The 24,576-nt window shown below is 42.9% G+C and overlaps 1 protein-coding gene across 1 annotated transcript in view; it reads right to left on the minus strand.

Moving 5' to 3' along the window:
• Positions 1–711: 711 nt before the first annotated feature.
• atp2c1 (ATPase secretory pathway Ca2+ transporting 1) overlaps positions 712–24,576 on the minus strand; it is a 55,846-nt gene continuing 31,981 nt past the window's right edge. The window contains exons 8-27 of the mRNA XM_040118649.1: positions 23,480–23,635; positions 22,813–22,881; positions 20,018–20,093; positions 19,844–19,910; positions 18,848–18,972; positions 18,303–18,400; positions 16,804–16,899; positions 16,417–16,506; positions 13,384–13,488; positions 11,600–11,756; positions 11,322–11,492; positions 10,293–10,390; positions 8,721–8,771; positions 7,520–7,686; positions 6,653–6,721; positions 6,403–6,519; positions 5,538–5,685; positions 4,988–5,083; positions 4,235–4,376; positions 712–3,397 (exon numbers count right to left, since the gene is read on the minus strand). Coding sequence (XP_039974583.1) covers positions 3,276–3,397; positions 4,235–4,376; positions 4,988–5,083; positions 5,538–5,685; positions 6,403–6,519; positions 6,653–6,721; positions 7,520–7,686; positions 8,721–8,771; positions 10,293–10,390; positions 11,322–11,492; positions 11,600–11,756; positions 13,384–13,488; positions 16,417–16,506; positions 16,804–16,899; positions 18,303–18,400; positions 18,848–18,972; positions 19,844–19,910; positions 20,018–20,093; positions 22,813–22,881; positions 23,480–23,635 — 2,220 coding nt within the window. The 3' untranslated portion in view covers positions 712–3,275. The remainder of the gene's footprint in view (positions 3,398–4,234; positions 4,377–4,987; positions 5,084–5,537; positions 5,686–6,402; positions 6,520–6,652; positions 6,722–7,519; positions 7,687–8,720; positions 8,772–10,292; positions 10,391–11,321; positions 11,493–11,599; positions 11,757–13,383; positions 13,489–16,416; positions 16,507–16,803; positions 16,900–18,302; positions 18,401–18,847; positions 18,973–19,843; positions 19,911–20,017; positions 20,094–22,812; positions 22,882–23,479; positions 23,636–24,576) is intronic.

The following is a 24,576-nucleotide window of genomic DNA, read 5'->3' on the forward strand; positions in this document are numbered from 1 at the left end:
GAGGAGAGACCTCAGAAACAGGCGAGAGAGCGGACGCAGGACAGCACGGAGGTCACGTGATCCCTGGTGCGAGTTCCTAACGGGGGAGAAACATCAGCTCTGCTGCTTTTTTTGTACAAAGTGACTTTTAAGGTTTAGATTTTAGCCGTAAGGAGTCCAGCCGAGCAGAGCCAGGAGCAGCCACACAGGTTGGAAACAGCGGCACGTCCTCGCCGCCGCAGTTTTCCGTCTAAACTCCCGCTTACGATCCTCTTTAGACGAACTCAGGCCTGTTTCAAACTTGCGCGACCGCTCGCGTTGCTTATCTCGCTCAGTGGTGTTTATCGAATAGGCGACTTATTATCCTCTTCGTGTTTGACTTGCCGAGTCGGGACCTGCTGCTGATGTGGGCCCGTGAAGTCCAATGAGACTCTCTACTGTCTGTGATACCGGTCTATGCGAAGGCGTCTCAGTTTTCCTACAGGGTGTCAATGTAGAAATATCACTGCGTTTTCCAGATCACAGACCGGAAATGTAACCAGGAACCAACAGGAAAGATGGGAAAGCTACGAAAACAAGATTCGGCTAGTTTAAAAAAAAAAAAAAAAAACTTTAATATCTCATTCAGAAATAAAATCTCATGGTTTTTTGTTTTGTTTTTTAAACTAATTAAAGGCTGCACGTTACAAGTCAAAAACTGGAGAACAGGAAAAGAATACCTGAACTCTGCTGTTGTATTTCCACCAGATAAATCATATTTTATTTCATACTGAAACACATGTTTAACACAATATTGAAAACGATGAAAACCGTCTTTGTTAAAACATCAACAGTTATGTGCACAATAAGCCGTAAAAAGGGGATTTTATTTTGGAAACAGCAGCAGAGTGAAGGCATTTTCATTTTTCCTGGTGTTGGTGTTTTTTAGCCCGTCCAGATGTGCCTTTTGGAAATAAATACAAAACATCTAGAAATCAAACTTTCAACAACAACATAGCCAAGTAAATTACATTTCCCAGAAACCACAACGACTTCTCTATATTGATTAAAGGGGGACAGGTGCAAGTCAATCCTGATTAAACTAGAGAGATACATTTGAGGAGAAACAAAAAAAGGGAAACTAAAACTTGCGGCTAATATTTGGAGCGATTCCTTTTGGAATCATTTCAGGGCTGAAACGGATTAAACGGAAAAGCCATCCGTCGGTAAAGGGCTTCTTTTTCCACCAAAGTGGAGATAATTGAAACGATCGATGACTTCTCTAAGGCACAGGATGAGAGAGCATTGTCACTGAAGTCTGTGTGTTTGTACCCTGAAGCGACCGTGTCGGCACTGTTGTGTTAGCGTTGGTGGTTTTTGAGGCCTAATTCCACATTTAGCATCGGGTTGTTAAACTCAGCGGGGGGGCAGGGAATTTCATTTTTCTCCATCCGCTTTCACCGTGTGGCCTTCAAACAGCAGCTGGTTTGCGTCAGAGTGTTTCAAATATAAATACACCAGCGTGCGTGGGAAGAAGCAGGAAACATAACATATGGATCACAGAAACCAGCACACACTGTATAGTGGAGGTGTAACGGTACATTCATTCACCCTCAACTGTCTGGTGCGCTAGGCCGCACATTCAGGCCCGTTTCACACATGCAGTTTGGTTCATTTGGTCTGGACTCGTTGCTAACAGGGCCAAAGACTGGATTTTAGACACAGCGAGGTCAGGAGTCCCCCAGACGCACCCCCCCCTCGCCATTTTCAGAAAGGTTTGACCAGAGACCAAAAAGACAAAATAAAGCTTTATTTGTTCGTCGTGGTGTTGGTCGAATCTTAACTTATCAAGTCCGAAAAAAAGAGGGAAAAGTTGAGCTGTGCAGGGACAGTCCGGTGGTAGCTACGGCCCTGACAACCAACCAACCGAAGACTGACAGAAAACTCACCGACTGGACGGTTTTGTCCGGCTGCATCATCGGCCGTACATGGACCCACGTGGGGGAAATCTAACTGCGACGGATCTTCTCTGATGTCGCGTCGAGTCTCACGTAGAAGAAACTGCCTCATGGTGTCAAACTGAGAAGAGGGCCCATTATTACCGTAACAGCAGATACTTTAACACGTGTGGTCCGTAATACCAACACCGCACTGGCAGTGAGTCGCAGCCCAGTCACTGAATTAAATGTGATTTTTCCCCAAAACTTTAACATTGATTGTTGCTATTTAGTCAAAAATGTTTAATTTGATGAAGAAACACTTCTTTTAAACCAAGTTTTTAGAGGCTTTGAGAACTTTGGCTTCTTTTGTTAAATAAAAAAATAAGTTTATCTTTATGTTACGTACTGAAGAACAACATGGTCTTGGAATGTCTGCTGAATCTCCGGTATCGTCTCGGAGTGTTTCGTTGCAAAAGACAAGGGACCATGCAGTTGTAGAGAACGTGAAGTTAAAGTTTGAGCTGCACTGTCATGTTCCTTTATGTGGCCATGTTGCCTACTGATTTCTTTACATGACTGACATTATGTAAATATTCCACTGCCTTAACCGCTACAGTAGAACTGGGAACCTTTACTTTTAGCAAAATAAAAGCAACGAGATTAAATATTTGTTTTCCATGAATCTCTTCGTACCGTCACACCTCCACCATGTGCTGTAAACCCACCTACAGAGGAATTAAAACAAGTCGTCCTGCGCGTTTGACGGTACTGCATTCAACCGGTAAAAGCGAGCTGAACAGTGGTCAACACCTCCTAAATGATAGGTTTAAAAAAAAGAAAGAAAAGAGGACTGGAAGAGAACACAAAGAATTGCACAGGTTTCTAGCGTTTGATTCATCAGAGGGTTTTCTTGAAGTACATCCTAATTAACGAGACAGTTCACGGCAGGAAGGTCTGGTCGGTCCGTGGCGGTTTTTCCCCAGAGCTACCGTCAGGAATCTACAACGAGGCCGAGCACAGAGGCGGCGCGAGCGAAAAGGGGTCGACGCTGCGAGGTTCAGTAGTAGAGATACTGAGCAGGGGGTCAGGTCTCCCAGCAGCCGTCTTGTCCTCCCAGCTTAATCCAAGTCCGCTTCCGTCTCCTCCCAACCACCCCACCCCCAGAGCCCGGGAGCGTCCTCCAGTCCCAGACCACAGTTTCTCCACCCGTCTGAGGATCTCACGAGAAAATCCCACAAGTCCTTGCGGTCTTAGTCAGTCAGTGCCATCGGTTGCGAGAAACCCTAAAACCCATCGCACTCCCATCACCTTGGTCCGCCTCCTCTTCTCCAGCCAAACCTCGGAGTCCTTCAGCCCAGACAGTGGCGGGGTGGCGGGTCATACCTCGTGGAAGCAGTCGACAGGTGGGCTCCTCTCGACTCCCCTCCACCTCTCCACCTTCTTAATGGCCTCAGACACCACGCAGACCGAGGAGGTGAGGCTCACCAGGAACATTAGGTCTGCACGACAAAACACACAACACAAGACTAAAGCTCTGTCCGGTGTCACACTTCACACCGACTCTACAGATGATCTAGTACGACTGCTAACTATGTCACAGTGTTACTACTGCATTGTGGTACAATACTCGTCAACAGCTCGCTCAGAAGCGGATTGATTTTTAGTCTGTGTACTGACTGTGTTCATTTTCTTGTGTCTTTTCCAGTGCCAACACAAGACGACCACTGCACCGATTCAACTTTTCACTTCTATAAAAAACTGTCAGACTCACGATGGAATGTAGAAACAAAGAAACAAGGATCCAAGACGCCGTAAAACAGTCCCCCCCCCTAAACGTTCTTCTTCTTGCTTGTGCTGATGTACCCTTGAGCCTGCAGAGGTCTGGTGAGCTCGCTTCTTTCTAACGCCACACCCACAGATTGTTCTGCTTTTCTACTTTGTCGTGTTCAGAGCCAGTCGAAGCTTCACACCGCGCCCTCTGGAGACACTAAAGGCCTGATACAACTGTCTTACATACGCAGTCGTAGTTGCGAAACAAAATCACCGGAGTTTACCTTTAAAAGTAGTACGTAGCAGGGACCGGGAACGGATTAAAAGACTACAGCAATGACTAGTTTTCCTTTTTATGTATGTGTTTGAGCAGGTGTGTGAACAAACGTACTAAACATCCTGCTGGAGATACGACAGGATGTCGTTCATTGTAAACTGAAAAACGCGCTAATGAACAGCAGCCTATTTCATTTAATACGTCTCCAGCTTAACTTTCCGGCTGTGTTTCGATTGTTTCATGTTGCGCAGATTTCTGCGGAACTATTCCTTTAAGCCCTGGCTCTTACCAAAGATGCTGAGGCTCTCTGTCTGGAAGATGTTCTGCAGAGGAGGGAAGTAGATGACGAGGAGCTGACCCATGATGGAGGCCAGGACGGCGTAACAGAACGTCCTGTTACTGCACAGACCCATCTCGTGGACCATACGAGTCTGAGGAGCGACGAGACAACGTCGGACACATTCAGAGATCACACACGCGTGTTACGGCCTCTTTTTATTTACTATAAAAAAATGGTTAGGTTTGCAGGACAAAATAAGATCCAACAATGTGAAAATAGCTTTCAAAAGATTTTTGTCAATCCCACCACATTTACAATTATTGTGCAAAAATAAAAAACAATGACGGCGAGTGTAGGTTTTTTAAGCTGCAGAATTTAATAAAGACGCAACTAATGATCATTAGTTCTATTTATTTATCTATGGATTAGGCCGAAAATGCCAAAAATAATGTATGACTTGTCTTGACACTACAGTCAATAAAGGTTGCAACGGTTTTTCTAGATTAATGACTGAAAGGTTTAATTATCAACCGTCTGATTTTCTGAGCGATTTTCTGTTGTTTAGCTGACGAACTGCTTCAGCTTTCTATCAGACTGACTGTTGGGTGTGAATCCTTTCGGACTGATGCAGCAGAAATAACTGAAATAGCGGATATTTTACAAGATATTTATTCAAAGATTTCAATGTGACTTCTTGTCTCTAGGAAAAAGCCAGTTCTGCAGAAAAGTCCAGGCTGAGGAGAACGGGTGAGAAAATCTTACCTGCGACCGGGAGCTCAGAGCGTTGAACATGTCGAAAAAGACGAAGCAGGTGAAGGTCATGGTGGTGTCTCGAGGAGTGATCACGTTGTCCTGCAACTGAAACACAAACAGCAAACACAGTGAAGTCACATATCTGCTCTGCTCCGTGTCTCATCCTCCACGAACTGTGCCGAAGCTTCCTGGGGCAAGGTGCTGAACCCCCGAATTGCCTCCCATATCTCGTCGGTGTGTGAATCCATTTACGGAAGAGAGCAACAAAAGCACAGTCGGGCGCTCAAAACAAACCCACGACTCAGACGCCGCAGGAGGCTTTTTGTCCGCGGCGCAACATGTGACGAAGAATCAAGAAGACGGAAGGAGGCAACGGCTGTCGTTGACTCTTCAAAAATGACCAGTCTGGACGCTCAATTTTGGTTTGCATCACTTTTGCAATCACGTCGCAGTTTTTCCATCATCAGAATGAAAGAAAAAAGAAAAGCAGTGAAAGGGAGACCTATTTATAGACTTTCTACCATCTCTCCACCGAAAAAAAAAAAAAAGAGTGACCCACCTCTCTCCAGAAGACAAACAGAGTCCCACAGACGATGATGAGAGCCGACACCAGGACTTTGATGATCAGGCTGCGGGTGATGATGCTGTCTCTCACATTACGAGGTGGTTTCCTGATCACGTCTCGATCCACAGGCTCCACACCCAAACTAAAACCACAACACTCACCGTCACACACGAGGCATTCCCAGTCGCAGCTTTGCAATATGGCAAATATGAAGTCTTATATCGCAAATCCTAGTGGTAATGTTTTGGTCATGTGTAGGCCCAGCAGTCTTCTTTAGCCTTTTGTCGGGTTTAACATGTACTGCAGTCTATATCTGTTTTCACTATTAAACTTTCAAAATCTTTAATGTTCAAAATATTGACTCTAATGCAGGTGCATCAGGGCCAGAGTCAGGATTTTAGAAACCTTAAAGTCACTAGTAGAGGTACCCCAACGCCCCAAAGACACCAAAAACTCTCTCGATTTATTTACTGAGTTGATGTTCACTTATATATATATTTTTTGCACGTTTTATTTCAAGGACATTCCTCTGTAAATTAAAAACTGCTGATAAATTCAACCCACTCACGTTATTAATTAAACTGTCTCAAAAAGTTGCCTCTATTTTCCATATAATTAGTACCAGATTACATGTTATTTAAAGGAAAGATACTAGGAAATTTTAAACTGGTAAAATTAAGCTTCACTTTCTACGTTGCCAGGAATTAAATTCTGATGGTAGAATACTCAATCGCTTTTTATTCAATTATTTATTTGGCCTAAAAGTGACCAATTTACTGTAAATATACTAAGTTTGCTAGAATCAGCCTAAAACAAAAGTTTCTAAACTTGCACTACAGTTCCCATGATGCCCCCGTACCTCTGAGCCGGAGGTCCGTCCATGATGATGTTGATCCACAGGATCTGCATGGCGTTCAGCGGGTTGGGGAAGTTCATCAGCGTCGCCAAGGAGATGAGTGTCAGCGCCGCGATACTCCTGGAGACCGGCAGTGGGAGACAGAGAGAGCGTCGGTGCGGCACTAAGCCGGCTGCAGTTTTACCGAGTAAACACGGACAACATCAGGATACCAAAGATCACTTTGACTCTGCGACAGTGTTTGTCCACTCACGTGCTCAGCTGGAAGCGGACGAAGTTTTTGATGTTGTTGTAAATTCCTTTGCCTTCCTCGATGGCCGACCTGGAGGCAGAGGACAAACAACTTTAAAGACCTTACCGTCAATTTCAATCTGTAAACTCTATAAACCAGCCTGCTCTCTCTGAGACAGCCTCCGTTAAAAATTAGACATTTTTTATTCTACCACTCAAGATGAAAATTCAAAATAAAGAAAGGAGTTTTTACCAGCAAAAAAATATATATATAGCAGCTGTCAGTTTCATTGTGTTTGCAGGGATAGCTTCCATGAACATCTGTTTTATCTGCACGTAGTTTCGTAATCAGGATATCTATATGAATGTACTTACATTTCCCTGTAAAAGCGGATTAAATATCTAAGCAGCTGTACTGATGATTTTTCCCTGATAACTCGTCTCAAACTTTTTAGGGCACGAATGATTCAGTTTAAGTGTTTAGAAAAAGAGAAAAGCAGCAAATCCTCACACTGCAGAAACGGAAACCAGACACTTTTCTCACCGATGAATTTATTTTCAGAATCGTCATCGATGAGTCTCACATCAGCACTGACCAGGTCCCTCAGCCAATCAGCCAGCTGCAGTTTTATATCTGAAATTTTATGTTTAAAGCAGGTATTTTGCTGCTCTTGGCTCCTCTCAGGTTCACTCAGTTCTTACACTTTAGTTTTTACATCGACCTCAGACCTGTGGACCAGGACCCAATGACCAGAGGAACACTGGAAAATCTGGACCCTCCATCCTGATCCGGTGTCAAGTCCACACCTCCCGGTTTCATGATGCTTTTGGTTATTGCAGTTGTCCAGTTTACCTGAAGACCTCCCGCCGCCCCCAGCGTTTTACTCACATGATGGTCTGGAAGTCGTCGTCCACCAGGATCATGTCGGCTGCCTCCTTGCAGACGTCGGTGCCCGTCTGGCCCATCGCCACGCCAATGTCGGCAGCCTTCAGAGCCACGGCGTCGTTCACGCCGTCACCTGTCATGGCCACCACGGCTCCGATGTTCTGGAGGGACTGCGGAAAGACGAGACTTTAACTTTCATATACAGCCGTCGTTTACATCTAATAAAAGTGAAGTTGAAAGAGATTTCCGTGGAAAAACAGCGCCCTCTTCCTGCTTTGTGGTGTGAAGCAAACCAGCAGATTCCAGTCACGTCAAAGAAGGTTTTCTTTTTTATTTCCCCCGTGTGTCGTCATGCATTGTGCATTTTCTCTACTATCAGAGAAAAACTCAGCGCTGGTTCTAGCCCCAGACCAGATCTGACACATCATGAGCACATCCACTATGCTCCAATCATTAACCTAGGAGCCTGAATATGTGGTCTACATAGCAGTGAACAATATATGGCTGTAAGCACAGGGATCTAGTCGCCAGCGTGTAGGAAAGTACAGGACTGACTGCACTTACTGTTAGATCCCGGAACCACGTGGGAAGATTTCATGATTAAAAAAAAAGGTACAGACGCTGTGCCAGCAGTGAAAAAAGGCTGTGCAGTGCAGGGGAAAATTAATCCCATCACGGCTGCGGGAATTTAACCGACGGACGAAAAAAGGACTCTATCCATTGTACAAATGGTTGTGAAGGGCATTATTCTAACCACAGTTGGACACATTTAACAGTTTTATTATGTGGAATTTACATGTAAATGAGCCTTAGCCACAACGTCTTTGACGACGCTTGACTCCACATTTGCACAGTGCTGTGTTTTTTTTTCTGTTGACAAAGTTGCCCAATGATCTGTTCACACTTGGGTCTCCCTTCTCTGAAGGTGTATAATGATTTCAGCCTTATTATGCGAGGAAACAAACATTAAAGATGCTATTTAAAGTAAGGTATTGTGCTGTGTGGTGCAGTAGTTTGTCTCTGAACAATGTTTAACAGGCAGACAGAAACGAAACCATTTACCACTTGAGAGCCGCAGATACTGACATTATAGTTTGAAGGATGAACAGATAGTTCTTGTGGCCCAAAGGCTGCTGATTCAAATCCCTACACTGGCTTGTAAAATGAATCTGAGCGTCTGTGGTCTCCGGTTCGCCCTGCTCACCTTGACGATCTTCAGTTTGTGCCTGGGACTGGCTCGATAAAACACAGCTATCTGTGGAGAGAGAACACACAGCGTTTACTACATTTCAGACAGATATAAGAGCTATGCAGGAAAGAAAAAAAAAGCTCTGTGAGATTTACTTTAAGAGAAAAAGAAAAAAGGTGGAGCTCTGTCCTGTTGGCCGCATGTACAGTGTCATGAGGAAACCCACTGTGACAGAATCAAACTACAGCTCCAGCACTGAAGAAGTCTCACTGCAGCAGCTTATTTTTAGCAACTGTGCATTTTTCCTCCACCTCAAAGGATGAGATGATGAGCTCTGTGAAGGAAGATAAGCTGAGTGTATCTGAATATTGATCTGCTGACAGTCCTAAGCTCACTGTTCCTCCGTATTCAGAGAAAAGTGCAGTGTGTTGATCAGGAAAGATGAATGGCTGAATTATTGTTTCCCAGCGTTGTTTCTGGAAACCTGGAGTCCAGCTGTTGCACGTCGCGGTTTGTGTGGACGCCCCCTCGACGTTTCCTTCCTCTCCGTCCGCTCTCTGACCACCTTTCCCTTCCATCAGATCCACCCTCAGCTCTTGCTACACCTCCAGTTGGTCCATGGTCTCAGCATCCAGCACACCTCCCACTTCACCCTCTCTTGTGACGGAGCTGTTTCCTAAGGATCTGGACCTCAGCCAGACAAATCTTCCCTTTTTTTCCCCCCTCTTTCAAGCCCACGGTGTATAGTGTTCCCTCTCTTTCTTCAGTCTCTTTGTTGCCGGGAGAGTCGGACTGGGTTTGTAAAGGAGTTAACTCTAGGACACTGTCCTTTTAGTTCACTCTCAGTTACTGGGAGAAGGAGCAGGTCAGAGAGAGGTGTCCCATTACATTACATCTAGGTTCATGTTCTGTTTAACACACCAGGTTAGTGTTTTGTTTGGGGCTCAGTCAGAATAGTGACGTTTTCTTTTTCCGCCACACTTTATCTTCTTTTCTTAGTGTAGATTGTGCCATGCTTTTGTTAAGTTCCTTAAATTTGGCACCACCTGTCGGTCCCTTTTCCCCTTCCATTTGATCTTATTTCTGACACAAATTCACTGCTGTACTATTAATATTATAATATTGGAAGTAACCGTGCAACCTGTATAAAGCTGAGCCTAAAGCATTCTTTAAAAGAAATTCACTGATTACGTATACAAAGGTCTTATTTTCTGTCCTCATTTCCTCATAAACCAATATTAAAGTGGTCCCGCAGACAGCTTCTAAAGGGTTGTAGCATCAGTGCAAAGGGAAAGATAACCAAACATCTCAAGAGAAACGGCAGACGTCTTTTATCATTTACTCCAATGTGAAAGTGGTCTTAGACCTTCGGACTGTCAGAATCAGTAATGAGAGTGTGACTAAAAAATATCTAATCTAATGTATGAGAGGAGTCAAAGAATGATGGTCCTGCTCCATCATCCAGGATCTTTGATATCTGGACTGGACTGTGAGAGGCAGCGTGTTTGTAATACAGCACGTCTGTGTCCGTAATGCACAGTGTACGTATTAGTGTGTGTGTGTGTGTGTGTGTGTGTGTTTTCTCACTCTGGGTACGATGTGTGAAAGCTGCTGCAGGTCGAGCTGATCCACCTCTTCTCCAGACAAACACTGACAACCTTTGGAGTAAAGACCCAGACGACTCGCTGCAGAGAGAGACAGAAAGAGAGAAGAGAGACTAATGGTTAATTGGGCTGAGTAAAAAAAAAAAAAAAAAAGAAAGAAAAACCCATCGATTGGTATATTCACTTGAATGATCTTATATTGATTCTTAAAATCCACAGATCAATCTATATAAATGTGCCTTTTCTGGGTACTTGTTGTAGAAAGTGCAGATTTATTTTCCTTGGAACAGTGAACAGGGGCTTTTTAAGATGATGTTTGGTATCCGTGCCTTCATGGGACAGTCTGACAGTGTAGATACAGACAGGAAACATGGACACGGAGATGCTACAAAGGCTGTGGTTATATGATACACGTCGGAACTACTGGTCCATCAGTGCACTCGGAAATGTGTTTACAATTTAGTCTATAACTTGACACAAGAAACAACAGAGATGTTTACTTACGATAACTTCTGAGAAGCGCTTTCATAGTTATGAAATATTAGTATTTATTTGATAGAAGTAATCAATGGTATTTGAGAGTGTTTATTTATTATTATCATCATTGTGAGGAAACACGTCCTTCATACCACCGGATATAAACAAGAATTTGAATTGTTCTCCAGTTTTAGACAAAGCCCCGTTTTGCTTATTGGTTAAAAATTAATTAAATGACTGACATTGCCTTTTTTCAATCTCTAACCGTGAGGGCTAATAAATATTAAGGGAAATTCTGTGACATTAAAAAAAGAAAGAAAGATTATACGAAATAAATATTCCTGCTATTTTATTGTGAAAATGTCTGTTTTATTTAAGTCGTTTTTTCTTCTGGTTTTTTTTCTTTGTTCCGCTACCTGTTGTTCAGTGAGTCACTGTAAGATGTGTCTTGCGTTAACTGCTAGCACGGCTGTTGTCAGCATGTTTTTCATGAAAAAAAAAAAAACCTAAATAAATATCCGTTCCCCACTCTGACCTATAGACACAGCGGTCTCCTGGGAGTCTCCGGTGATCATCTTGATGGCGACGCCGGAGCTGATGAGCGTGCCCACGGCTTCTTTGACCCCCGACCTGGGAGGGTCGATGATGCCCACCAGACCCAGGAAGGTCAGCTTCCCCATCTCTGAGCCAGACGCAAACGCCAGCACTGAGGGAAGGAGGCGAGAGGCAGAGAGAGCATGTTTCCGTAGCGTTTAGATTTCGGTGCTGAAACGAGCGTCTATGATTTTGGCGAGCGCAGTTAAGTCTTTCTACCTCTCAGTCCTGCGGTGCCCATGTAGCTGATCTGCTGCTGGTAGAGCTCCCTCTGCTGGTGGTTGAGGGGGAGTGAGGTTCCCCTGCTGTTGTAGGAGCTGCAGAAGCGAATCACCTGCTCATACGCTCCCTTCATGAAGTAAACTCCGGCCTTGTCCTGAGGGAGGCAGGCGTGTATAATGAGGAACAGAAGAAAATAAGCTAACGCTGGACTGATGCTGGAATTCAGCTGTACAAACTTTTTTGTTTTAACTGTTGAAAGGTTTATAACGACTTAAAAAAAAAAAAACATTCTTTCTGTGCATTTGACTACAGATCACAGCTGTTAACCGTCACCTGTGTGTGTGTGTGTGTGTGTGTGTGTGTGTTTGTTTTGGTTGGATCCCCATTAGCTTCTGCCATAGCAGTTGTTAATCTTCCTGGGGTCCAAACATTAAACGATGTCCAAGTAAAACAACGAAACAATCTTTAAAACAAAGTCCAAATGAAAACAACTTAAAAAACAGATTAAACAAGGCAGCTAATTCTAATACAACACAACCAAATCAATAACATTATACTGTATGCAGCATCAATAAATGGTTCAAATGATCCAATATAATATTAATAACATAAAGGCAAAGAGGGTGCTAAACAAGCACAGAAAAGGAAAAGTAATAATCACAAACAAAAAGCTACAATTAAGCACAAAACTACCCATAAAATTCAGGAAAACTAAGACGACATCAGATGGAGAAAAAGTATATGTTCAGCCATATACTGCAGCTGGCTTCAGCTTCATCTGCATGTGTTTCTTTCTGATTCTTGGCTACCGTTTGGTCACTTCCTCAGTCTCACAGACTCCAAGACTAACCTTTTAAGACAAAACACACAGTTATGTAAACTGTTTGTCTTAAAAGGTTAATCTTGGATTTACGGATAATTTGTCATTTACCTGTATACAGCATGTCTGTGTTTGACCAGAGGGCTCCGGTAGCACCGGAAAAGACTCAGGTCCATCAAAATATACAGCTGTTCTCATGAAAACAAGCAGGAAACTGGAATGTAATCTGGCTTCAGTTACCAGTAACGCGAGCAGAGTATGAAGAATAAGGAACCAGTTTAGCAGCCTCATCCTGAGCTAGCTAAAGCTCAAGATCCTCTTCATTAGCAGCATGACTGAACATTACTCAAGGTAACACAACACTGGTGAATTCATTGTGCTTTTCACAAATTATTTATCACACTAAACCACATTTCCTCCAGGACGAAGCTGTTTGAAAAGAAGATTGTAAAGTAGATTTTTATTTAAAAGCAGCGAGTGAAATTTAACACAGCATCAATTACGGTTTTGCCAGATGAGCCTGTGCTGTTGTAGATTATTTCTCTATTAGTCTTCATTATTTTTTCATGCAAGATGCTTTTTTACGACCTTGTAATCTTATAAATCTCTTAGTCCATTAGTCAACTAATTGGTTCCAAGTGTTTTTATTTTTTATTTTTAATGGTAATTTTATAGGCACAGAAAGGCTAAATAAAGGCTACTCAACGCTGAAACTTTATAACTTCTTGACCGTGAAGGGACAAAAATACAGGACAAACGATATGTGATAAAATAGGTTGTTTTATTTTTAGAACGGTCCTGAGTCTGAGGCTGTGCAGCTTTTAAAATACACTAAGTGTGAACTGTCTCTCCTTAAGGATGAATGATTAGTGCTGACGCACCCATCTCAGCTCAGACTGTTCGTCATGTGGAGACAGAAAATCTCTTTTAGTTACTGATTACAGCTGGCGAGCGTACGGACCTGCTGGGTGCGGTGAACGCAGCGAACAGCCATCCACTTCTGCTCCGAGTTAAAGGGATGCTCCTCCAGGCGGACGTACTCCTGCTGCAGGCTCTCCAGCCCCATCTGGAAGACACAAACACAGCTGGATCAGGAAAACAGCTGGACCAGACAGTGGAGGAGCTGCTGCTCAAACAGGGGCACCTCATGTTCCCTCCACAGCTGGCCGGGGGACTGAGAAAACACCAGGGAGAGACCATTGCAGCTTTGCCGTTGAAATGTGCATTAAGACAAGATATAAAAGAATCCCAAGGTCGTTTTAAAAGAGTCAATTCAAAGATCAACAAGGCTTAGATGTGTTTTATTGCTCATCGTATGATCATTTAAGAACTGCACTTTTCTTTCTTTGGGTGTTTGTGTAAGCCCATGAAAAAACGAGCTATAGAGACATGATTACATCATGTAAGTGCAAGTGCATAAGTGGCATTTGCAGAAGAAAGGCCGACAATGGTTTCTATCAAAAATGGGCTCTGACGTAATGAAAAACGGAGTAAAATGCAGCTTCTTGCCACAGACTGAAATGGAAAAACAGCTAAAGAGATAAAAAAATTCTAATTTCCTCAGCGACACAGCCTCTCATTGATGCTGACTGGTCCACTGTGGGAGACACACCGAGCTCCCGATAATCACGTCACATAAACTAGTTTGGCACATTCAAATATAAAAAATGTGACGCGCAGAAGGGATCACTCATCGTCCCCTGAGCACACACTGATCCACACATCCTACACACACACCACACAATCAAAATGTACAAGATGAAATCAAAAAATAAAGACGTGCCGTGATGTGTACTGTCATGCGTAAGCTGTGTGACTCATCTCCCCAGGCACACCAGTAAAAGGCAGGCGTGGGACGGGCCTCGAGCTGCGAGAAATGAAAAGAGGCCGCGGCCGTCTGTTCTGGAAGCGTCTTCATCCTTCAGGCTCAGATTCATCCTTTGATCATTAGGCTTTTTTCCAGTACGAGAAGATGCAACGTGCTGGACGCTGTTCACTTTGACCCGACGTCACAGGGGCAGAGGGAGGAGGCTGAGGATTTCTTCACATCGAAGGAGGTCGGTGTGTGGTTGTTTTGTTGAAGTGGAGCTAAGCAGCTACAGTCACCTTGTTCCTGATGTTAAACTTCATATAAACCTACATATTCCAAAGCTAACCTTGTTTCTAACGGCGTCTGTCTTCCCAGCACGATGGAAAATTTGCCCGAGGGTGGGTCCGGTTGGCCCAGCAGTCTACGATGCATTCCGTGCAACTGCAGTGACCCCAGTTCGAATCCTGTCGGGGACGTTCTGTTGCACAAACTCCACGAAATTCCTGTCGCGCTCGACTAGTTCCCATCTATTAAAGGCTAAAATACTGGCCTGACAGGAGTAGGGAGCAAAGAGGAACTGCTTAAAGTCACTTTCAGCTTCAGTTGCTGATGTTAATCAAATATTGGTGCAGTCATGGACTCAGACATAAATTTTAACCTCCACATTAAAAAAAAAAAAAAAAAAAAAAAAAAAAAGTTTCTGCTTGTGTGCAGCGTTTGTGTAAAGTGTCTCAGCTCCGGGATGTTATCAGCCACACCCAAACTCCAAGCAAGCAAGCAAGCAAGCAAGCAAGCAAGCACACACACACACACACACACGCAAACACACACACACACACACGCAAACACACACACACACACACACACACACACACACACACACACACACACACACACACACACACACACAGGGAGCTGACCAGTACAACTAGTCAGCTGAGCTCACAGCTCCTGCTGAACTTCCAAGCTTAAATGACTTCACTTCGGAGAGAGAGATGATTCCCGTGGCTAAAGACAGAGAGGGAAATTATTCATCTGAAATCTTTAGTAAGCTGGATTACTGTAACGCTGTCTTTACAGGTCTCAGATCAGACAGCTGCTGTCCCAGAACTGGTCCCAGACTGGTCCCAGACCTGTCCCAGAATATATACAAATAAACTTGCCTTGCCTCAATTTTTGAGTCGATCCTAAGTATTGATATCAGGGCTGATCCGGGCATATGTTAATGGATCAGAGTCCGACCCTCTCCTGTCTTTTTGCACCTCAGCCCGCTGTGTGCTGCAGCGCTGCTCTCCTTAATGACTGCCGGGCTCTACAGCATTTCACTGCACGAGAGTCAGGATAAGAGTGTGTGAATGTGAAAAAATTATTTGGTCGCAAGGCTGAAAATTTAAATTAACTGATGAATCCTGGTTCCGAATCTTGTCATACTACTGTATGTGACTAGGAGAGGAACCAGAACAGTCGACAGCTCTGGAAGAAGTGACTGGACCTTGAGTTTAAATTTGTTTTCTCATAAAAATGCTGAAAGAAAAAAACCAAACTTTGTTTTTAAGCAGTCGTTCATCATAATGACTTGATTTGACATGATTTTTCTTTACCTGTACATGAATATACAGGTAAAGAAAAATACAAATATTCCTCATGTTTCCATGTTGTTTCTTTTCTTTTTCTTCTTGTGTTTGAGTTGAACATCCTGCATCAGCTGATTCTGGGACAACTGGAGACATCAAAAAGCTGCAAAAAAGCTGAGTCACATCAGACTGGCTTCCTAACAGAATCTAATTATCGTTTTGATGCGGTGATTACATTTCACTATATCACTGCTGTCTGTAGTGAAGCTCAGACCCACCGTGGAGCGCTAGCTTCACTCTAGATGCCTGTCTTAACACATGTGTAACCATGGACGGGAGCTCAGAAGGTCCAAACTTTGCTTTCAGGAAACAAGGAATCATCTCTGGTTCTTATACATTTACAACTGCATCTGGTTCAGTCTCCTTTCATCAAACTTGAACTTTGTCAGTTTTTCTTTTTTGTTAACTCTAAATCTCTGCATGTGAAATATTTCCCATTAACTGGTGAGAGCCTGCAGCACAGCGTGAGCGCGGCTGATTCTTTGGCAAAAGAAGAGCGAAATCCAGATTTAATGAAGTTTACAGCGAAGCGGTTTGGGCGTGTTTTTACCTTCATGGCGAGGGCGATGAGCGCTCCCTCTGTCGGTCGTCCCAGCAGATTGTGGTTCCTGATCACCGAGTCGTTGCACACACAGCCGACCTAGCATCACGTACACATTTGCCCATTAATGTCTCTTCTCCTACAACAGCAGGCATACTTTTCCTTCACTACAAAATGTCCATCTGGTACCAAACATTTGTCGTCCCTTTTATTTCACAGATATTTTTGAATTTGTACGGTTTGATAAAACACAAACTATCCCTGTGATTTCACTATGTCACCACTCTGAACCATAATCATTTGATCTATTCTGTCTAGTTAACCAAGCTTTAAAGATTAGCAGAAATAGATTTTTCAGGTTTTTTAGACTTGACGTTTTCACTTCGGTCAACTCACCTCCACAATCTTGCTTATCGAGGGGCATAGGAAGCCGTGGATGATCTCTCCGTCCAGTAAAACTTCCCCTGCTCTGTTGTAGCCGACGCCTGTCACCTGCAAGACAACGTTATGGGTGAAGTACTTGGACACGACAAGGACTGACCTCCAGAATGTCAATATGAGTCAAAGAAAAGTTTGTCAAGTCAGTCAATAAAAAAAAAAAAAGCAGAGCAAAACATATTGTAAAACAAGGCAAATCAATCTGCTAAAAAAGAAAATGATTTTCAAAGCTGACTTTTGCCATGTGCAGTATATGACAGGTACATTTACTTTCATCTACTTTCAGTTCCCGTTCATGCGAATTAAATTTGCCGTTTTTCCTCACATCCCACTTTCCCTCAGCAATAAAAACTGTTCAACTAGACCGTGAAACGCTGACTATGATGTCTGACCCTTTGGCCTCCATGTGAGCTCTGACAGCAGTCATCCTCATGTGTGTGTCACAAGGGAGCCAGCAGGTTAAAACCAGAAACGGCGTCCTGGCCCTCGGTCACCTGACCCATTTTTCCAGTATGGCAGCTGGGATTTCCAGATGAAGGAAGTGGGTCGGTCTGTTCTCTGTGGGCTGCATGGAAAAACTGACTGAACCTTCCACAGGTGCAGATGCCCCATTACAGCAGCCATTTCAATGTGCAGCAGTGATTTCATTTTAGTGTTTTCAGCAACAAGCAAAGTGTTAATGCTACTTGAATAACATAGCAGAAAAGACCGACCTGTATCCCAATATGTAGACATACTGGGCGTACTCGTCAGGTGTTCTCTAAGCTGGATATTGCTTTCTTTCAACCTATTCACCTACACATATACAGACTGAAAGATGAGGACCAACACACAGAACATCTGAAAACACTCCAGCAGCTTCAGCCCAACTCGTCTGGCCAATAAACTGATGTTGGAGCAAAACAGAACTATATCCCTTACAGAGCCAACAGAGAAACTGAATTTATCCTACCAAAACCGCTTATTCCCTCTGATGCTCTGACTAATTTCCTCACCACAAACGCGAATGGTCTGCACGTCACGCTTACGGCTCCAGTAGGCTACTTCTTTTCGAGCACAACCTGACGCTTGACACTTCCCCTTGCACTCAGCTGATGGACTGTTAACTTGGAAAATCTGTGACAGCTTAATTTCAATTCTTCTCCTTTTAAAAATATAGAAAAACTAAAAATTTGTGGGGTTTTAAACTCATTGCAAAACACCGACTTCTTGCAAAAATCTCTCGTTTCTATAAGTTCCATGAAACATGTTATTGTTGAGATATGGACATCAGATCTGTAGCTATAACTCCAGTTTCAGACTTAAAACTCGCCGTGTTTGGGTCTTTGGTATCACATTAAGTTAGTGTCAGTTATTTCAGAAATGAACCAGGAACCGAACGAACTACGATCTAAATGTAAACTTGGATGTTTCCCATGTTAAGTGATGACGGCAGTGATGGAGGTGGGGGCTCGGACCTCAGCGTGGAGTCCGTCTGACGTGAACAGCTGAGTGACGGTCATCTCGTTCTTGGTCAGAGTTCCAGTTTTGTCTGAACAGATGACATTACAGCAGCCTGATGGAGAAGACAACAAGATGAAAATTACTGTTAACAGAAAGTCACTCACTCACTCACTCACTCACTCACAGCATGAACAAATCATCAGCTAGCTAAGATAAAGGTTTGTGCATTTTAAGGTTCTGAGGAGTTCTTGTGGCTCATCTAAGCTAACAACTAAATGTTAAAATGTCTTTCTGAGTCAAAACTAGTTATAAAATGGTTATAAATGATATAAATATAAAATTATTGAAAATTGTTGCTGTTTACTGTTGTGGTGCCAGTAACATCTTTTGGCCTAGAAAGAGAGAAAGCCGGGTAATTTTCTGTTTGTCATGTCATGTGAGCAGAAGAAATGTCAGGGCTACAAGCTGAATCCATGTGATCATTTCTATCAGTAGCAAATCAAGTTAAAACTGTCACTTTGTGGTTGAGACATACTACGGCGTGTTGCGAGTAACGCACCCAGGGTTTCTACGATGGGGAGCTTCTTCACGATGGCTCTTTTCTTCACCATGCGCATCACACCGAGCGCCAGCGTCACCGTCACCACGATGGGCAAACCCTCCGGGATGGCAGCTACCGCCAAACTGATCAATAACCACACCAAGTTACAAAAATGAGATTTCACCATTTTTTTTAATTTGATGTATCAAAACATTATGACCTGCCCTGCCTGATACGCTGTTGGTCCTCTGTGTGCCACGACACGGACCCTATAAGACTGATGGTCCCTGTGGTATCTGGCATCGAGACGGGGGTCTCTCCCGTTGTTTCGCCATTAAACATTTCACATGCTTTTATTTCTTAAGGCCTTGATTACTGCAACAGCCTTCTTTTACTTGTCTTAGCCAAAAAAAATCTATTCATCGACTACAGACTGTACAGAACCAGGGGGCGTGACCTCGTCACCATGTCAAAACTGACTCGGAATGCAGTTGTATTTTTGGACCTAAGACAGATCCAAGCTCGCGGTTTTCCCGCTGCTTCCAGTCCTCATCCTAAGCTAGGCTAACCACGTCCCGTCTACTTAACACTGAAACAGAAAACTGATGTCTCATCTGAACGTGTCACTCTCAGGGAGAAAGAGAATTAGCATATTTCCCAAAACGCTTGATTACTCCTTTATCTAATGACATCAGTAATAGCTTTGTTCCATTTAAGAGTCTCGCTAAGTCTTTGCCGTGCGAACAATACCAGAGCCCTCCATCTGCCACGGATGGACCATAATTGTAACACCAGTGTTTGACAAATCAATATGTTTTTCATGACAAAGGTCAATTGGTTATAATCCATCAGATTCTGATAACAGAAGTGAACTGCAGACTGACGGCTGCCGAAGCTGCTGCCAGGGTTCAATCATTTACCAAACACGCAAACATATACACGGGGGCATAACTCAGCCTTGAGGGAGAGAGAGGGCAAACATCAGTCAGCTGATTCAGTTGGGACCGGCGCTACCTGACACCGATGGTGAACATGTCCAGGATCCTCTTCCCCTGCAGCCAGCCCACCAGCATGATGACCCCTGAAACACGGAGAGGATAATACAAATCGGACCAAACACTGGTACATGACGTGGAGACGCTGAAGGTGAAGGCTGATATGATTGAAAGGCCAAACAAACAAACTAACCTATGATGCCAAAGGAATACAGGGAGAGCTGCTTTCCCAGCAGGTCCATGCTCTTCTGTAGTGGAGTTTTAGGAGCCTGAACAAAACAGAGTGGTTACCACACAATCTTTCACGGGCAGACGCGACGACCTATGCCTGGAGTTGATGGTACTCGCTGATTACTGTCTGAGCCACGAGCCAGTAAAACAACACATTAGCCAAACACAGATTAAAAGTTCATTCTCAACTTTAGAAACACAAGTTGATAAAACAATTTCACCGCAAGCTCCATTTGGGGAGGGTTGTTTTGTCAAACACCGTGCCACATTCTTCTGCTTTGAATACATGATTTCAATCTCATTTTTGTTTGCATTTGGATTTTTACCATCTTTTATGCAAAACTAACTAAATAAAACTGACAAGAAACTCAAAATTCTGAGTTTGTAAGTCGATAGTTAGTGGTCAAGTCCACCTCGATTTATTTAAGTTTGTACCTAGAAACTATGTGCTGCAAGCTTCTGGTTTCTTTGGAAAGTTTCTGCTAAAAATCCCACACAAAAACAGTTTATAAGTAACATTACTGACTATATCTAAGACCCTTTAATACGTTCATTCAAAGGCCCATTGTTTTTTTTTTTTTTAGGAAGATACCCTGTAAAATGACCACTTCAGCATCAAAGTTCTTAAAATGTGTAAACCAGAGAACAGATGAGATTAAATTGGCAACTCAGTAGCACTTAATGCTAACAGTGCAGGTAGCATCAGAAGCATTGAATGTATATGAAAAACTAAGATTACAGGTATGACATACAGTAATATTTCAAGTCCTTGGTCTTTACCTTAGATGTGTGATTGATACGTTGATTGATTAGTTAGAACCACGAACATCTGCCGTACAGAGCCGTAAATTTTACAGAATATCCTGTAGATTTGGATATCCTAGACTTTTGCCCAAACAAACACTGGGCATCAGCTTCATTCGGAACCATTTACATGCCACACGCAGCCAGGTTACTCAGAGAAACCAGGTTACACAGGAAACCAAACAGCACATTTGCATGCTCTGTAGGAACACGTTTACTGTATCTCTGCCAGCACATGCAGCAGGTCAGTAATCAGGTCAGTAATCTAGTCTTTTTGAAATAACGGCCTTGTTTTAGCTCTAATAGTGAAAGGTTTCTGTGCTTCTCCTTCAAACTTAACGAGGCCTCTTTTCTGCCACTTTCAGTTTTAGTCAGCCTCAGAATTAAATGGCTTTGAATAATGTATGATAATGTATAATAATCAGTCCTTACATCACTAGGCTGCAGAATCACTAACATCTTTTAAATCACTTCTTAAAACGTATCTTTTTATCAGCGTTAGTGCATTGTTTTATTGCCACCATGTCTTTTATCCTATATTACTGTTTGGCATTTTATTCCATTTTACTTTCGTATCATTTTTAATTGTCTGGTTTTATTTGCCTCATTGCCGTCATGAAATGTCTTAGTCCTGGTTCAACCATGTGAAGCACTTTGGAACTTAAATTTATCATTAATTTATTAATTATCATTATTATTATTATCATTATCATCATCATCATCATCATCATCATCATCATCATCATCATTACTACAACATCCCTGCTCTGTGTCTGTCGGAAGTCTTTGTTATGAACATGCATACTTGCGAAAAGCGGATTAGAAACCTGGTTATGTGAATACATGGCCTTTGTTCTCCGGGAGAAATTCAGCAGGACAAATCAGGTTTCTCTGATCTTCTGCTCCAATTAGGGAAAACAGGGGCCTGTATCAGAGCACGAGATCAGCTCTCTCTGGGTCGCCTGGCTTCACTGATCCTAACATCAACCATCCTGGATTACCTGTATTGTTATCATCCGGCTCGGTTAACTCTGGGTTTACCTCCAGCTTCGAGCGCGCTCACATGAGGGAGAAGGACAAGCCACATCGCCAGAACCGTGAATGAAGTTCTTAATATGATATGATACGACATAGTGACAGCAGACACGTGATATTCCACCAGGTGAAATGTAAACAACATGATCGTGTCAGTAAAATATAATAAGAAGCTGCAGAAACTCCAGAAATGAATTCCAAGTATTAAAGTCAAGCTGGACTGTAAGTAAGAATTATTTGTGGGTTTTTTAGCACAGATTGAGTATATTTTGCTTTTTTATCTGAGGATGAACAATTATGAATGTGTGATGCACATAAAAAGCTAATGTCAGACTTTTTGTGCTGCCAAAGCAGAGGAGGAGAAAAGCAGTTCCTGTCTGACGAGGTCAGTCTGACTGGCTGTTGCTCTTTATTATTCATCCCCTTATTGTAAACCCCTGTATCTATGTTGGGATCCTGTAGGAACGATGACTCCATTTTTCCGGTGATCTTTTTGGTCTGTAGTCGGGCTGCTGGCAGGTTTTGATCTGATCCTCTGGCGTTAACCTGCCCCGCAGCAGATTGCCCCTGCAGCATAGGCTACCACGGTGATCTAACCCAGTTTAAAGTTAAGCCCAGAGAGAGCTGGTTAACCCACTCATCTATCTTTGTGGACAGGCCCCAGTTTGTTGTTTACATGGGGTTTAAGAAGCCAGATTACTGGAGAAGGTCAACTGGAACCCTGTTACGGTTCCAGTCGACCTTCTTTAAGTGCCTGTAAACGCAGTGAGCGTTGGGATTTTGCGAAGCTCAGCAGCGAGGACATTTTTCTGCAAATGAAGCGTAAATCGGCAGTGATAGCACATGCAGCAGTAACGGCTGTAGCTCTGGGTTGTTATTTTTCTTCATTATGGCCAGATTAAATTGAGGAAAACATACCTCTTCTGCTTGCATCATCTTGAATACCTCCCCAAACTCAGAGTTTTCTCCGGTTCCTATGACGATGCCCTGAGGAACAGTTTAACAGCTTTAAACCAATAACACACATGTACATGCATAACACCTTGTTTGTGTTATATGATATTTGTTTTATCTTATCTCATTTTAAATATGTTATTTCTGCATCTCCAGGCTGCCTGATGGACTGAATCTGTGTCGTCTGTTTTGGTTTTCTTCTTTTTCTTTTTTTAAAACAATGAAAATAACTGGCTAAGAGTGTTTCAGCATGTGTATGTTGTTTATACCAGAATAAGATTAAACCAAGAAAAACCCTACAGCTCTGGCTTAGGTTCAGCTCTCAGAAATACTGAGCTTCTCAATATTAAGCAGGCTTTGTGTTCCATTTTCTGTTATTCAGTGTGGTTTCCCAATGAACAACTTTACAGCAGAGACAGAACGATTAAAAAAAATCAGATCTGGACATCTTTCAGAAAGTCTTTTAAAACGCTACCTGGAAAATGTTTTTAACTCCAACTGCAAACATAAAATGCAGAAACAAAGCTGAGTCAGTCTGTTTCCGACTGAACGCACAGAATGAAACTAATTTAATACTTGGTAGGACTTCAGATAATTTAGGAAAAAGGAGACAGAGTAGTCCTGTTGGTACCTTGGCTTTGCCACAGCGCACTAGTGTCCCCATAAAGGCGATGTTGCTGCGGGAGGCGATGTCTCCGTTGGTGGCTGCCGGTTGGTGGGAGGTGGATTTGGAGCAGGGGCTGGTCTCCCCCGTCAGACTGGACTCATCCACAGACAGGTCGGTCGCCTGTGGGGGTGCAGGGGTCATTGAACACCGACAAATAGACGGTACTGAGCCTTTTTGCTTTGGGAATTGGGCCAGCAACCCTTTCTAGTTTTATGATAATCAAACAGACCAACAGTTCATACTGACAGACACTAATCAGGGGGCGTTAGAGTGACTGAGCTTGTGACGTTATCTGCGCTGAAAATTCACCTGACACCGGAACTGTCGATTAACATAAATGATTGAGGAAGGTTTTCAAGATTAATATGAACCTTTATTGGTCCCCAGAGGGGAAATTAGGGTGTCGCGGCAGCACAAAGTACAGATAATGAGACAAAAAAAAAAAAAATTAGAAGTAAAACAAAATAATCATAAAAAAATAAGCAAAGGAATAAAAAATAAAAACCGTGCAGGAGCAATTCAAGACAGAAATAAATGCAGTTACGTTTTCAATGTGAGTGGCCTATGACTCATACCTCTCAGGGTGTGTGTGCAGAAGGAGCCTATTTCAGAGAGACCAAGTCTGTTTTTCAGCTGTTGTCAGTTCTTATAAACTGCATTTAACTGACAGCGAGGTTTTTAAAAGAATGAGTGAGGGATTGAAATTTATTTTTGCATATTTCAAAAGCTTATCAAAGGCAGGAGAAAAGGATTTCTTTATGGGATTTTTTTGTACGAAATGTCTCGTGTGGTGGTTTAAATAAAGCAAGTATTGTATACGGTGGTGTTGGTAGGTAATTTGGTAGGAAATATAGACAAAGTAGAAACAATATTATGAGTCAGGTATTAGATTTTAATTAGTTGTGCTGAGTTTGTGAGCAGTTCTTTAATCCCCAGAGGAATTTCCTTGGCTTCATTTGAACCCAAATAAATTGGAAACGTACTGTGTGTTGAGTTGTACGTTTGCCTTTAGACAAATTTCACATTTGCATGTTAAACTGACCTTGCACTGCACTGACTGT

The sequence above is a fragment of the Xiphias gladius genome, chromosome 22 (assembly GCF_016859285.1).
Source record: "Xiphias gladius isolate SHS-SW01 ecotype Sanya breed wild chromosome 22, ASM1685928v1, whole genome shotgun sequence".
Lineage (NCBI taxonomy): Eukaryota > Metazoa > Chordata > Actinopteri > Istiophoriformes > Xiphiidae > Xiphias > Xiphias gladius.